The 17,070-nt window shown below is 38.9% G+C and overlaps 1 protein-coding gene across 1 annotated transcript; it reads left to right on the top strand.

The window, feature by feature from the left end:
* Positions 1-152: 152 nt before the first annotated feature.
* LOC135079218 (glycosylated lysosomal membrane protein A-like) lies at positions 153-15,738 on the top strand. The gene is made up of 8 exons (XM_063973807.1): positions 153-483; positions 924-1,172; positions 2,302-2,484; positions 6,593-6,823; positions 7,689-7,822; positions 8,618-8,755; positions 9,351-9,559; positions 14,854-15,738. The coding sequence occupies exons 1-7, from the start codon at positions 388-390 to the stop codon at positions 9,520-9,522; spliced, it is 1,203 nt and encodes a 400-aa protein (XP_063829877.1). The 5' UTR covers positions 153-387; the 3' UTR covers positions 9,523-9,559; positions 14,854-15,738.
* Positions 15,739-17,070: the final 1,332 nt, after the last annotated feature.

The following is a 17,070-nucleotide window of genomic DNA, read 5'->3' on the forward strand; positions in this document are numbered from 1 at the left end:
TGAACGTTCCTATTACCAATGACAGCAGTCAAAACTGACACGAATTTTTGAACGCGACCTATTTATGCGCCCAAATTCAAGAGGTTACGGCGTATTTAAGTAACTTGTTCTGTTTCATCACTAATCGGTAAGGCTACTAGCGCCAGTGTCCTTATCAAATGTGTCTACTTTATTCTGTTGGTTATTAGTATTATGACGCAAAGGAACGGAAGAGTCGTGTTTTACTGGGAGAAATTAATCGAATTTATCTTTTACATTCAAGTGTTATCATTAAATTATTGCGGACGCTCGTAGACGCTGGAGTATTTATCGCACGTGCTTATGTGTTTATCTTTTTACTATTGAACTCTGTTAAATAACAACAGTATAAAAGTAGATAGTGGTTTTATGGAAAGAATAATGATTCCAACAACGATAAAAGCGTGTTTTCAGACTTTGTTCATTGTTGTCTTATCACAAATTGCAAATGGGCAAGATCGAAAGGTATGTATAAGTGATAAAAAGTACTTTTGAATTTTGTCAACCACCCCCTTTTTTATATATGAAAAAACCATTGTTACCAATAAATGGATTGTCAGCCTGATATTTATTGTTATTGTTATCAATCCCAACATCTTGTGAAAGATAAAAATGTTTTTATCTATAGACAAGGTCATATTATTAGAACAGGAGTCTGAAACATATGTTCTCATCCAAACAACATTCAGGCAAAAAATTTATTATTATATAATGTACAAAAAATACATAACCTTTTGTTTCTAATCCTAAATTACCTAGTTGTTTTTTATGTGTTCAATTACTTTCTTGAATTACTATATCTGAATGTTTTTTTCTATATCAAGCTCTTTCTTAAGTACTATTACTAATATATTAATCATTATAATCATGGCCATGTCATAATATCACCATAAAATTAATTTCAGATAACATACAAATTCAACCCAGGCTGCGATGCGTGTGTTGACGAAAACAACACCCTAGTGTACACACGAGCACAAGGCTCCCACGATACCGTCCACCAAATATGGGACTTCACAGCTGGATCCCCCACAGTGATCCTGTCCGTGGCCGGAGTCAATTCTACACTGAACATTACATGGGATGGCACTGTACCGTCCAGATTCAAGTTTTCTGAGACCCCAAAGTATAGTTTTGCAACTGCTATTGATAAGGTAAGAAAACACATAATATCTGGTCATTAGTTACCTTGAAAAAAAATCACCATTACAAAATTAAATACCTACTTATAATTTCAAAACAATAATCATTAGTGTATTAAAGTTATTAATTGACTTTAATTACACCAGCAGATTTAGAAAGGCTCATATTCCACAATAAGTCACTATTGGCTAATCCAAAAATATTACAGTTCCCTATAATCCCCAATGATAATAATCGCCTTTTGTACCGCATTTTTTGTGTGCAATAAAGATTTTAAATTAATAATGTAATTTATGACCCATATGCACCACATGACCTTGTAATAATAATAACTTTTAATGCACTCTCAAAAAGCATTATTATATTGAACTCCACTAGAGGGGAGTTATTGATGATGCATGAGAAATTGATATCACAAAGCAATAATATGATACAGTGACTAAAGTCGCCCATTGTGGTGATATTTGGTTGATCAAAATATGCGCGCCCGCCGTGAGTCACTGGGCCGACAACTGGCGTTTGCAGTAATCGGTGTTAGTGGGCTTAACCTAGTTCATTTTGATGTATTGTATCCTATTACCAATAGAATTGTACAATAATTGGAATAGGTATGATTTTTGCTGCTAGTATCAATGAATCCCCTAATTCCCATATAATCCAAGGCAGTCTTTTTCTAGCGCAACACACAGTCTTCCGCCGTGCCCGGCAATAGTCCCCCTAGCTAGTCAAAGTTACATTTTGAGTTGAGATAGATGCAATTTCGCGATCGCTTCACGGCGCGAAATAGTTACTTACGAACATGCAAAAAAAACAGCGAGCAATTTCGAAATTGTACTTTGTCTAGGGGTAGGCAGTCTATAGAAATGGTCATCAATCACATTCCCCGAAATAATGAGGGCTATCGTTTTAGCGCTCACCAGTTGGCGCCACTGTAGAGTAAGGTCCTGTCACTTGCTAGTAGCGAAGACAGTGGCGCCAGCTGGTGAGCGCGAAAGTGGTAGTAGGACTATCGCATTTGCACTCATCAAGATGGCGCCACTGTAGAGTAAGGTCCTGTGAATCGGAAGAGGTGCCAACTGTTAGGTAAAAAAACGATAGCCCTCATTATGTACCGTGTCATTTATTATTTACTCTTCCCAGATATACGAATACAACGACCTTCAAGACGCGGGGTACATAGACGCGCGTAGCTCGCGCCGGGTGGTGCCGCTGCGACATGTCTCGTGGCGGCTCGCGACCGACGTACGGACGGATGACGAGGTCATGGTGCTCATGAGGGGACACCTGAGGAGCGAGCACAGGCATGGAACGATCGATGTTAAGGTGAGACCTACGAAGCTCCGCACTGCAAATTATTAACATTAACGAGTCAAACTTATGGCGCGAGGGTTGCCAGGCGCCCGGCTTTAGCCGGACATGTTTGGCTTTTTAGGGTCTTGTCCGGCCAAATATTGCCTTGTCCGGCCTGTCCGGCTTTTGTTAGGCTTTTTATTTGGTTGCCACGCCAGGCGAAAGTCGAGCCACAGAATCATTTGAAGCGCATGCATCAGGATGTTGGTTAGCAACCAATGATGATGAGCCTCACTCATGAGCTGACACTAATTGCAAATTGCCGGCCAAATGAAACACAAAGTCCGGCTTTTGTGATTTTGGACCTGGCACCCCTAGGCGCGGAGATACTTTCTGTCGCCAAGTCCAAAAACCCAGAAGCCAGACTCAGTGCTTAATTTAGCCGGACATTTTACCCTAAAAGCCTTATGGGCTATATGTAAATGTGTGGGTTCCTCATACTTTAATCTTTCACCCCCTATTTTAGCTCTTCAAGGATTTTTTGAAATAAATAAAACGCACCCTTAATAATATAGGGGCACAACTCAAAATTTTTGGTTTTTTACTTTTTGTACTAGAGAGGCACATTTTCGTCAGTTCTACAAGATGGCTTTCACAGAAATCGAAAAAAATTATCAGATAAAAGAGTTCTACATTTTGTGCCCCTTCCATACTTTCGTCTATCTTCCCGCTAGAAGGGCTGAATCAGAGACATGCCGATATTTGTCGAATCCGGCCCCAGCGACTGTGGTTCAATTTGGAGTTGTGCCTTTGTGTGACAAACTTTTAAGTAAGTGTTAGTGAGCTAAGACTAATTAATTCCATATATTTCTAATAATATGTTACATTTTCATTTTTATTACATTGATAAAGTCCCGTTAATCATAGAAAATTATAAAATATAACTTTAACTTTAGTTAGGCGGACCATGGATGGGTGTTTGTAGTTAAATTTACAACTCTCCTATAAAAGTAATTTGCTTCTTGGTATTAATTTTCATACCTATTGGTTGATTAGGAGCTTATAGAATGTTTTATCGCGATGCTAAGAAATAAAGCGGTGGTTATGAAATACTTCCCGACAAATAAACTAATGATTAATAAAATAAGAGACATACCTACTCGGCTCGGGTTGGCTTTTTTCTTTGTTTATTTTATGAATAAACGCACTAGTCAGCCAAAAGGTGAATTACTTTAATATGATAGTGTTATAACTTTTAATTATATTATTCATTAATTTATTACGGTCACATAAATTGATGCTAGTTAATCACTCAGATTCTGAGGACTGAGGATACATCGAATTTATTTTAAAATTATCTTTTCACGTATTAAGTTACTACAATTTTACTGATCAGCTATTAGACCTTGAAATTTTCAGTTTGTCTAAATTTAAGTTCTAAAGTGCTTTTTGTCTTAAAAAATATGAGTTCGTAATGAAATCTTGATGTTAACACCACTAACAGTTTTTATTAATATGTGGCAAATATTGTACACAGAAGCAAAGAAAAAAGATCACGGAGTTTGTGATAACAAACCAAGCATACTTTGGGATACAAATTGTACAAAATAATAAATATTGGGTGTCCAATATCGTCGTAAACCTTGTGTACCTAGACTCTTTGCAATACTGAAGTCAAGCAGGACGTAAAGGGCTTCTATTTAGAGGGCCAAAGATATGTATTGAGCTTTCTAATCACTAAAATGATCAAAAGCAAAATGATGATGAGTACGGAAAAATTAAAAACAGCTATCTTCGATGGACTGCAAATCCGTGCTCTTATAAAAGACTGTATTTGTAAACCATATAACACAAATTGAATCTGAAGCATGGCTAAGGTGCTTTAGTAGTAAAATATTATTTGGGGAATGTTAGAACACCAGAATGGATATTCTTGTGTTCAAAATTGGTTGCTAAAATCCTTCAAAAATTACACACGCCAATTTGAGTATTAAATTGTATTTTTTACAATAGCCATTTGAACTGATTCCCACATAATGTGGGTGATTATAGTAAGGGACAAGGAGAACGGTTCCTTCCACCAGGACAGCAGGATAGTGGAAAAAAGATACCAAGGTACTGGCTGTTGGACTTTAATAAGTGATTATCCTGAACAAATCCATAACAGAAAACCTTACAGAAAAAGTTTTTGTAGGTTTTTTCTTGATTTGATGAAAAGCATATTTTTTATAGGGTAAGAGTCCCTATCTAAGTAAAAATATTTTGAATGCATAAAATTAGTATTTTCATGTCGTTTTTCTCAGAGAAATAGCTAATAGTCTTTATTTTAATCTAATTCGACATATCTAATAATTTTCTAGTATTCAGCACCCTACTCTTATACTGAATTGGCTATAAGCTACTATACCGCACAATAACTGTCCCCAATGTTATTGGGCGTAAATCAATATAAAAATCGAATAATACACTTATTTTTAAATATTAGAGAGCAATATTAGGGAATATGCCATATAAAACAATTCAGCCTAAGGATTAGATGGGCACAAGTACAAGTAATACCCAAAATCACAACAACAGAAATAGTAAAATAAAGGCCTAACTTTGAAATATTTTTTTAAACAATTTTTTTAAATACTCATAATCAATATTTTCAAAAATGTCTTATGTCAAATTATATAACAGATACCAGTGATGAAGTATGCTTAATTTCAAAGTTGTAGCTGATAAAATAAAGATTTTAGAGCCAATTATGTAAAAAACCGCGATCCGCCGATTGGTTTTTTGGCTTTTCCCAAAAAACTGAATTTTGGAGTTGTGCCCATTCATTATTAAGGGTGCGAAAAGTCCAATCTATCTCTCACATATTAGCACTGATGTTTTCTTTACATCACGTATTCGCGTAACAACCAGATAAAGAATCGTACAATTATATAAAAATAATATAATAAATCTGTAATAAGCGTACATAGTTACATAAACATTGCGATTGCATAAACATCTGTGTCAAGGCAGTCAAATGACCCCCGCCACGTGCAAGGGGGAATGGGCAAGATAGTGTTCATAAATGCCATTGTCCTTTACAAATCTTATGACTCGTCGTTTTTATTTAATTAATAATGATGAATAAACTTCACGCCAAAATGACTCATATTGTCACACATTCTTTGATGACTATACTGCAAATGATTGTATTATGAATGCAGTTAAAAATAATGCAAATATATTGCCTCTATATTTATTTCTAAAATTGTAAATTATGGTTAAATGTGGAAAGGAAAAATGCGTAGCTAAAATAAAAAGACAGGGGCAGTTTTACCACATTGGAAAAATGCTATTTAATGCCTGTTCAATTAAATAAATATACATTATTTATCATTCTCTTTGTTTTAGTCTACTTGAACAGAATGTACTGGAAATGTACTATATCAATTAATTAACAGACACATTTTGGCTAATAAGTTATTATCAATGCATGACGTGGTTCGTTGGCGTCTTTCTAAATAAAGTACATAAATTATGCAACCGGCTTGTGCATGCGTGCTAGAATCTATCCTTGAACAGATAAAAATCCTTCTAAATCTAAATTACCAATCATCGTCATCATTTCAGCCATATGACGTCCACTGCTGAACATAGGCCTCCCCCAATGATTTCTATATTGACCGGTTCGTAGCGGCCAACAAACATCCAGCGCCTTCCTGCTACCTTTATGATGTCGTTGGTCCCGGACGTCACATGCTGCGTTTTCCGGTACGCGGCCTCCACTCCAGAACCTTGCTGCCCCATTGGCCGTCAGTTCTGCGTATTATTATGTGCCTTGCCCATTGCCACTTCAGCTTGCTAATCCGTCGGGCTATGTCAGCGACTTTAGTTCGTCTACGGATCTCTTTATTTCTTTATGAAATCTATACTAATATTATAAAGAGGTAAAGTTTGTGTGTTTGTATATTTGTTAAAATGTAAGGGGTAATCTCGGGATCTACTGAACCGATTTCAAAAAATCTTTTACCAATAGAAAGCCACAGTCATAGGTTATATGTATAAAAAACCGAAAAATTCCACGCGGGCGAAGCCGCGGGCGGCAAGCCAGTTACTAATAAGAGTTATATTATGTTTCTGACTTATTTGTTTCCCTCCACAGCTAGATCTAATCCCGTTCAAGGACTACGCAGTGGACCTCCCTCATCTGATCCATACGGCTAACTCCACGCTCGCCGATATTAGCCTCGTGAACCTGACGGCGTCGCGAGACTACAATTCGTCACGGTTCGCGCTGCGAGTGTTACTGGCCAGTGTGGATGACAGTAACGATACGATGCGCTATGCTATGCGCAAGAGTCTGGATGACGAACACACGCCTGGGGTCTTTGAGGTAAGCTACTATAAGGATTTATCTACCAAAGATAGGCAGCTAGCAACCTTGCTTGTTGACGTCAGTATGTTAAACCTGACGGCATCGCGAGACTACAAACGCTTCGCGGTTCGCGCTGCGAGTGTTATTGGCCAGTGTGGATGACAGTAACGATACGATGCGCTATGCTATGCGCAAGAGTCTGGATGACGAACACACGCCTGGGGTGTTTGAGGTGAATTACTAGTTAGGACTTATCTTCCTGTAGAATATAACGATATAACATGACATACAGTAATAAACACAAAAAAAAATTAAGTTAAAATTTCAAGCTACGAGTAACTGCTCCCATGCAAACAATAACACCTATTTTTTGTCTCTTTAAAAGAAAATGGGTCTATGAAACCTATGACTCAGTTATTACAGCTCATCGAAGTGTGCCTTGGACTAAGCGGCGCCGTCTCATAAGACACCATGGTGGCGCCAACAACGGTCGTGTAACTTGTAAGCTACGAATGTACCAAATAGCAACATTTTCGGTTGCCAGCAATAAATTGGTTGCGCGACCATGTTGATACAATAGTCTGGTCTGTGAGCACGTAGAATTTTGTCCAATGACCCCAAGCTACCCATCCTTATCGCTCGCGCGTAATTATGTTGCTGTCGCACTCGCACACTCACTGCGGGCGCCCGCTGCACAGTCGCGACAGCAATATAATAATTACGCGCGAGCGATAAGGATGGGTAGCTTGGGGTCATTGGACAAAATTCTACGTGCTCACGGACCAGGCTTTAGTTGAGGTATACATTTATTGGCGAGCAGTGGCGCTACTATAGTGTCCTAAGAGTTATTTAGGCTTGTTCTAATTTCATCTTTCCCCTCTAGATAATAGAGATCAAATCTCCCGAGTCGGCTCGGAGCGGCGACGGCGGCTTCCTGCAGTTCCGGCCCGTGGCTTACACCACGCCAGAGCGCGGCGTCACCACCTCTACGATAGTGCACGTGTCCGCTTTCAACAGGTTCGGTTCTTTTACAAGTTCGTAGTTTCAGCCAAATGACGTCCACTGCTGGACAAAGGCCTCCCCCAAGGTTTTCCACAATGAACGGTCCTGCGCTGCCCGCATCCAGGCTCTTCCCGCGACCTTTACCAGATCGTCGGTCCACCTAGTAGGAGGCCTGCCCACGCTACGTCTTCCAGCCCGTGGTCGCCACTCGAGAACTTTCCTGCCCCAACGGCCATCGTCTCTACGAGCTATGTGCCCCGCCCACTGCCTCTTTTACAAGACAACTTTATATTTATTGCTTTTGTTAAAGCTTTTAGTGGTGATCATTTGTGGCTTGTGTTTAGGATAAAGACTATAAAGCCAATTGCATTCGGTGCACGGAAGTAGGTTCACCATAATAGTTCAGCATTCGTCGTCCGTCGAATCGGCGGTCCTATGCCGACTATACATTTTTAAAATTTTTTAGCCCCACTTGCCGTGGATGTCGTAATGTTTATATTTGTAAATTACTAATATTATTTTTTTATAAAAAAGGATAAATATGCAAACATAAGCTCTTCGCAACCCGTCTGGCCAGCATAGGGATTGTATGCCAAAATCCTTTTTTACATCTGGTATATTAGATAGGGTCGTCCATCTGCAAAGTAGACTAATGCCCGTTTTCACCATCAATCCCTAATTTTTAAGCGACCCCTATGAAAACAAAATGCCTGTTATGTGTTACCATGGGGGTCACTTAAAAATTAGGGATTGATGGTGAAAACGGCCATACTTAAGTAACCTGATGATATTTTTTATGTATTCGTACAGGACGTCAATCCCCAAAGGCAGCACGTTGGAGACGTTCTTCCGTCACGCCGATGCCAGCCGCCTGCTGCTGCAGGACTTGCTGGTGTCCTTCGGCGAGGCCGGCGACGGGTTCTACGAGAAGCACAACTACACTTCTTGGTAAGTGTTTTACCTTTTGAAGTTCCTTTTTAAACTTTTATATTTCTTGTCGTTAAAAACCAGTGTGTTACTACATGTAAATACATGTATATCACGGTTGGAATAGAGAGCCCTCTGGGTTCATAACTAGGGCCCTGTGAGCAAGAGAGACTCGGCTACTTTTAAAAAAATTGTATAAACCTACGATCCTGTAAATACGAATCGCTGAAAAGTTCTACATCGCTGAACTATTTTTTATTTTCTGGATATTGTATTTTTTTCTTTATTCATAAAACCACAGCTCTTTAAAATATAATTACAAAAAGGTATTTTTATAAATAGTAGCAATAATGCCCGCACTCTAATTTTTTTGTCTACTTGTCTACTAAATACATTACAAATAATACTGCAAATACTATTTAAAAGTCTTAGGTCTGACATGGCTATAAATGTTTGCGTGAAGGTCTTTCTCACTCTGACTTATGCCTCAAAGAGGTCACTTCTTAATGATAAAACCAAAAATTATTTGTCTTTTCGTCGCAATCTAATGTCGTTTCGATTTGTAATTTCTTTTGTGTCTATTTTAGTTTACAATAAAGTCCTATTTTCTATCTAGGTCGTTCACGGTGGGCTACGGCGCGCCTCCCCTAGAAGGCTTCTCGGCCTTCGTGATCGGCATCATCTGCGTGGGGTTAGGGCTGCCGGTGGCGCTGGCGGCGTCGGGCGCGGTTTATGCGCTGGTGCGCCGACGCCGCGCCGCGCCGCGCCGGTTGCTGGACGACGAATGACCTTATAGCTTCAGCGCGCTGAGGGAGCATGACTGATGTAAGTATTAGATTAAAGTCTGTTCGCCGAGAGCAGATAAAAAAAAATATCAGAGGTTCTAAACTCATTATAAATTGCGGCCCGCTAATTATTCTTGTCGATATAATGAAAAAGTTGGTAGATTATCATTATTATCTCTTTTAAATTTACGGGAATTATTCCGGTTAGGGCATACGTGGGGATACGGATCAAACACGTGGCGTCCATGTGTTGGATAAAAAGTATTTCATTATTATCAAGTGGCTTATAGTGTATCCCAATGTTGGGCAAAGCCCTACCCACTGTCATACCATTCATTTCGGTCTTATGTAAAATAAATCTATTCCGTTTCACACATTGCGGCCCGCCGGCCGGGGCGCTTGACGACAGCTGCGTGGCTCGTACCATGGTACTCAGTGCGCGTTGTGACAAACGACGCCCGCCATACAGAATGCGATAATTAAGCGACAGTCGCTATTGCAAGACATTTCATAATATTTATCAACTCTCGGCGAACAGACTTTAGATAGAAGCTATAGTAGGGTTCGAAATTATCAAGATAATTACGTTTCATGATAATTTTATCAACAGTATAAGAAGATTGTTGTCAAGTTATGCATATCGCTTAAATCTTGGAAAATTGATAAATATTTTGACGCTAGATAACTACTGATAATTGTAGAGCTAAATAGATAGGTTTTATAACTATCTATGTTGTATTGTTGATTAGCCCACCACTAGACGCAAGTGCGGAAATACACGTTCGGAAACTTCGAATACAGTTCATTTTTACGAGCGCATCTTTTTGTTATTATCAACCGATAATTATCCATCTTTTATTATCACGATAATTATCATGATAATTATCTCGAACCCTGAGCTATGCAATAGCAATATTTGGGATTGGTATCTAAGTTCAAATGAGTCGTTCTGTTCGTTATAAAAACCTTAAATTTTAATTTTAAGACGATATACTGACGACAACAAAGTCATCAGCAAAACACCGTGACATTTAATTTTGATACATTTAAAATAGCTCAGCCACAGATCCAAGAGCTAAGCTAACCCGATACTATACCGAGGATATCCCGGATATCAGCCTATACGAGATTAGGATGGCTCTCAAACAACTTAAGAACAACAAGGCACCGGGTGATGACGGAATAACCTCGGAGCTTCTGAACGCGGGTGGTACACCGATACTGAAGGTCCTTCAGAGGCTCTTTAACTCAGTTTTACTCGAGGGAATAACGCCAGAGGCATGGAACAGAAGCGTGGTGGTGCTTTTCTTCAAGAAAGGAGATAACACCTTACTGAAGAATTACAGACCCATCTCGCTTCTGAGCCATGTTTACAAGCTGTTTTCGAGTCATCACGAATCGTCTCGCACATAGGTTCGATGACTTCCAGCCTCCCGAACAAGCCGGTTTCCGGAAAGGTTATAGTACCATAGACCACATCCATACGCTGCGGCAGGTTATACAGAAGACTGAGGAGTATAACTTGCCACTATGCTTGGCGTTCGTGGACTATGAGAAGGCCTTTGATTCGATTGAGACGTGGGCAGTGCTGCAGTCTCTCCAGCGGTGCCGTATCGACTATCGGTACATCGAGGTACTAAAGTGCTTGTACAAAAACGCCACCATGTCGGTCCGAGTACAGGAGCAAAGCACGAGGGCGATTCCTCTACAGCGAGGCGTAAGACAGGGAGATGTTATATCTCCGAAACTCTTCACCGCGGCATTGGAAGACGCTTTCAAACTCCTGGAATGGAAAGGATACGGCATAAACGTTAACGGCGAGTACATCACTCACCTTCGGTTTGCCGACGATATCGTGGTCATGGCAGAATCGCTGGAGGACCTCGGCACCATGCTCGAAGACCTTAATCGAGTTTCCCAACAGGTAGGCCTTCGGATGAACATGGACAAAACGAAGCTTATGTCCAGAGGCGGCGTTAAGCGTGGGCGATGTGGGCCACCGCCTACGGCCTCGCTGTACAAGGGGCCTCGCGACTCAAAAATGTTTAAAGCGAGAATAAAACAAAAATAAGCCGTAATGGGTGCGACTCTGGATGGGTGTGACTCTGCAAAGTATATTATTTGTTATGGATGTGATTCTGGTTTGGTGGCATCTTGCCTAATGGCAAATCGCAAAAACTTCCCGATTAATCGGGACTATACGACGTTTACAGTTGATTTTCCAGAATATCGCAAATTCTTTGATACATAACGTTTGTACTGCCGGAATTCATTCTCCTCTGGAATGTCCCCAAAATTCCATTATTTTTGCCGTATCACTTACCGTTTTCGACATATCTGCGTGTGCAAATGACCTGCGCGTATCGATACGATTAATATTATAGGGAGTCCTTCGTACTTACATACAGGGTGACTGGAACTGAACCCGCCATAGCTAATACGCGTATAGACGAGGTCATTTGCTAATTATTGAACCTTACTTTCTATGACTAAAGTTTTATAGTTTAGGAGATATGACAATTTTTATACTTGTTTCAGATTTTCCCGAAATTTGACCTAAAAACTGCTTAATTTTTTTTTCTCGCATTATTTTAACCGTTTTTTTTATTTGATACTAATATCGAATAAACCTTTAGTCAAATAAAATAAATTTCAGATCTAGATAATGATTCAATAACTAGTTACGAGCCGCCAAAGTTCAACAAAAGTACAAACCACGATAAAAAATTCAAATTCGATTTCGATTTAAGAAATAACTAATGGTGATAATGGATTGCCAATGATCTTAAAAATATCTCTACCTTCTCTTCTTTCCAATGACATATCACACGTAGTAATTAGATATTGAAATTTATTAAAAATTCAAAGTTTATGGAAGAAAATGGAGTAATTTACGAAAATTATCCATACAAAGTTTCTTCAAACAACTCATATTTTCTGCTATACTCCTTTTCATAACTATTTTCGTGTTTTTTTTTAAATGAATTTAAAAATAATAATCACATTATAAAGAAAAAAAAAATAAAAAAATTCAAAATCAACTTTGTATGGATAATTTTTGTATTATTACTCCATTTTCTTCCATAAACTTTGAATTTTTGATAAATTTCAATATCCAATTACAACGTGTGATATATCATTGGAAAGAAGAGAAGCTGGAGATATTTTTAAGATTATTGGCAATCCATTACCACCATTAATTTTTGTTTCAATCGAATTTGAAGTAGAATTTTTTATCGTGGTTTGTACTTTTGTTGAACTTTGGCGGCTTGTAACTAGCTATTCAATCATTATCTGGATCAGAAATTTATTTTATTTGAATAAAGACATATTCGATATTAATATCAAATATAAAAAACTGTTGAAATCACGCCAGAAAAAAAAATTGAAGCAGTTTTTAGGTCAAATTTCGGAAAAATCCGAAAAAAGTATAAAAATTGACATATCTCCTAAACTATAAAACTTTAGCCATAGAAAGTAAGGTTCAATAATTAGCAAATGACCTCCTCTCACAGTGATCTGTGCCTCCTCTATACGCCTATTAGCTATGGCGGGTTCAGTTCCAGTCACCCTGTATATTATGAACCTCAAGATGTATAACTCAAAAACATTTTACGAAACTATTGAATAAATAATTGATTTTTTGCAATATTGCAAATATCATAGGACTCATTGTTAGTACTGCTAAAGTTCATCACCCCTTCAGGAAACCCCCAAAATTTCATTATTTTTGCCGTATCTCTTACAGTTTTCGAGATATTTGCATTTGCAACCAATTGTGCTGTATATATATACATGCATGTACATTGAAAATGTTTGATTTTCTCGTAATTCGTCAGTAACTCGTAAACTATCATAAATACGAAAAAAAACGTTAATAATCAATTTTGTAGACATTCCAATTTTTCACAAAAAAGTGTCATTACATTTTTCATTTCAGACAATAGTTTTTTAGTTATAACAAAAACAATGCTCTTTTCAATTGTTTAAACAATTTGCGAATAGCCGATAGTCTACACAAACTAATGGCCACGATTCCACCACGAGACAAACCTACTGTCAAAATTTTAAATCGATTGCTTCATTTCCCTATTAGTAATCGTTCGCCAAAATTTGAATCCGAACATCCATCCATCCATACACACACACACACACACATACATACATTTTTCTAAAAATAGCATATAATCATTTTAGTGACCCTAAAACGCGAAGATATCACAAAATTTTCACTTCCGACTTTTGGGGTGAAAACAATAACTTCCCCATATCGGGAAGTTAAAAATATAAATCAATTTTGTTGTGAAACATGTTTTCTTAGTCTGGCAACATTTGCCGCCGACCAGAGTGCGGGGAATCCCCGGTTTATTTGTTTACTTTAATAAAAACTTGGCAGTGTTAATTGTTTTGTTTGTTTTTATTATTTTATAAAATCCGTCTTCAGGTCGCCATAGAACAGGGCCTCGCGAAATCTGTCTTGCCCACATCAAATTTAGTTGTTGCCCCGCCACTGCTTATGTCGAACGTCCATGTTGCGCCCTACCCGGTGTCGGTTGGGAGCTCGATTCTTGAGATTGTTGACAAGTATGTCTACCTCGGACAAACGATCCAGCTAGGTAGGTCCAATTTCGAGAAGGAGGTCAATCGTCGAATCCAACTCGGCTGGGCAGCGTTCGGGAAACTACGCAACATCTTTTCGTCCAAAATACCCCAGTGCCTGAAGACGAAAGTCTACAACCAATGTGTGTTACCTGTGATGACTTATGGCTCGGAAACGTGGCCCCTCACTATAGGCCTTATACAGAAGCTCAAAGTTGCACAGCGTGCTATGGAGAGGGCTATGCTCGGTGTTTCTTTACGAGATCGAATCAGAAATGAGGAGATCCGTAAACGAACTAAAGTCGCTGACATAGCCCGACGGATCAGCAAGCTGAAGTGGCAGTGGGCTGGGCACATAGTACGCAGAACTGACGGCCGATGGGGCAGCAAGGTTCTGGAATGGAGGCCACGTACCGGAAAACGCAGCGTGGGACGTCCACCCACAAGGTGGACCGATGACCTGATAAAGGTAGCGGGAAGGCGCTGGATGCAGGCCGCTACCAACCGTGCGATGTGGAAGTCATTGGGGGAGGCCTATGTTCAGCAGTGGACGTCCTGTGGCTGAAATGATGATGATGAACATTTAAAATACACAAATACAACGTGCCTCTTGCCGCCAAATAATGAATCAGATTAACATTTTTAATATACAGTATTTTTAATTCGACTAAGTGCAGCACAAAAATAGACATTTCGAAAGACCCTTCAATAAAGAGCCAACGTTTTTCCTTACAGGTTTTCAGAGCCACCATCGCAAAGTCAACCAATAACATGTTACTGTAGGAAACCGATGCCTTCTTACAATTTTCCCAACATTTTACATCATGGATTCAATTGAAATCGTCCCGCCCGCGCCCTTAGAAAAATAAACTTTTAGCTTAGTTGTTCACAGAATACAGGTAATGATTGGCTCAAAGATGGACTGCGTATTGGTCTAAAACAGTGGTTCTTAACCGGTGGTCCGCGGACCACTGGTGGTCCCTGGAGGCATTCCAAGTGGTCCGCGAAAACATCGTAATAAACAAGTGACGTGACGTGATGAGTCGAGTCAACACAACGCAAACGGCGCACAGTGGGCGAGAAATCGACCTCCCCTTTCATAGGATTTTGAAAAAAAAGTGGTCCCTGACAAGACAGAAATTTGGTAAAATGGTCCCTCGTGACTTAAAGGTTAAGAACCACTGGTCTAAAAGGACCCCTACCAAAGTACATAATATATTGGGGAGGAACTTAAGAACCAATGGAAATGCAAGATAGACGCATGGCACCAAATTAATTATATTATTACGGTGTACATAATATTTGAATTGAGTTTGAGTTGGATGGTATTATTCATTTTTTGCAACTTAACTGCATCCTAAAATTTTATAGCACTTAACCAAAGTGTTCTCAATAACAACAAGAACCTTTTACATAACAGCGTCTTAGAGAGCACGATTTTAATTTTAATTGACCATAAACAAACCAGAGACAGTTTACGTTTGATTAGATATTCGTTTTAGTGAAATTTAAATTAATTTAGACTGTAATTCAATGATCTGTGTAATTTAAATATGAATATACAGGGTGATAGATTAAACGTAGAAATAACTTCTAGAGGTGATCCTAATTACTTTACTATGGAACCAATGGTTTTTTTAAATCCTGCTATTTCATACATTCTACTCGAGTAACCTTGATTTTGTTTGGGACAGGTATTTTTTTTTCACGGAAAAGAGTCCTGAAGTTTTTCTCGCGTTCCATCTATCACCCTATGTATAATTATACTAATTTATGTGTATGATGTATTTTGTAAGTGCTAACCAAACTTTTGTATTATGACGTTTAAAGTACTAAAATAGCTGCGGCTTAATATGTAATCAATAATCATTTTAAATCCTATGACTAATTAGTAAATACAAGCATTCATATAACAGCATTCCAATAAATGCCTTCAAAACATTTGTAACTCAATGCGTTACTAGAGTTAATTTAATGTTCAAAACCTCTTAAAGTGCCTGCACAGTGTGCGTAAAAAAGCAAAAATAAAGTCTTTATATGTATAAAATATTTCGAAAACAACATTTACATGAATTAATTGTGTAACTTATGCATATTGAATGTTAATTGATTGTTGTATGTTATAGTTAAATAATGTTAGCCTTTTTTACAATAAGCCCGACGGTACTACAGCATACAAACTTACCCTTGAACGTGAATGGCTATGCGTACGGATCGGATAATATAACCTGGTCGAGTTTACTGCACACCTATCAGCCGTGACGTCACATCGACGGTCTGATACGACTCTATTCTGGTTTGATTCTAACGAGGTGCGCAGTTATGCTCGATCGGGTTGTACGAGGGGCGGCTGAAAATTTCGCGGCCTAAGGTACTTAGCGATGAGTAATTAGCTTGTTACTCATATCACTAGTTGCGACACTCAGTAGTATTATAAAAAGCAATCACTAATTAAGTTTGCACTGATAGTTCAATTTCTATCGAACAAATGACATCACCCACCATGTCCGCCGAATCTGGAGATTTGCGGAATTTCGACACCGCGCGCCGCGGACATAATTCCTCGTAAAGAAGGAAAATAGACCGAAAGACATTTTTGAAGAGATGTCATTGGTTCTTCAGGATTCTGGACCTTCATATACTATGGTTAAAAAATGGGCCCGACTATTTCATCACGGACGAGAGACCTGTGAAAACGACCCCCGCCCTGTCACGATACTGAGTGAAGGAAACGTTCAAAAGTCGAAAAAATCGTTCCGGCTGACCAAAGAATTAAATCGTGGCAGATAGCTGAAAAATATTTCTTTGTGTTCGCGAGGCTTTTGTACAGAAATGACGGGGGAAACTGACACGCGGATTGCTCTTTCCGCAAGACAACGCGCCCGTTCACGCCGCACGTGTTGCGAGGCCAAGCCCTGAAAGACACCGGGTTCTCAGAGATTGACCACCCAC

This window comes from Ostrinia nubilalis, chromosome 16, assembly GCF_963855985.1.
Source record: "Ostrinia nubilalis chromosome 16, ilOstNubi1.1, whole genome shotgun sequence".
NCBI classification, from domain to species: Eukaryota; Metazoa; Arthropoda; class Insecta; order Lepidoptera; family Crambidae; genus Ostrinia; species Ostrinia nubilalis.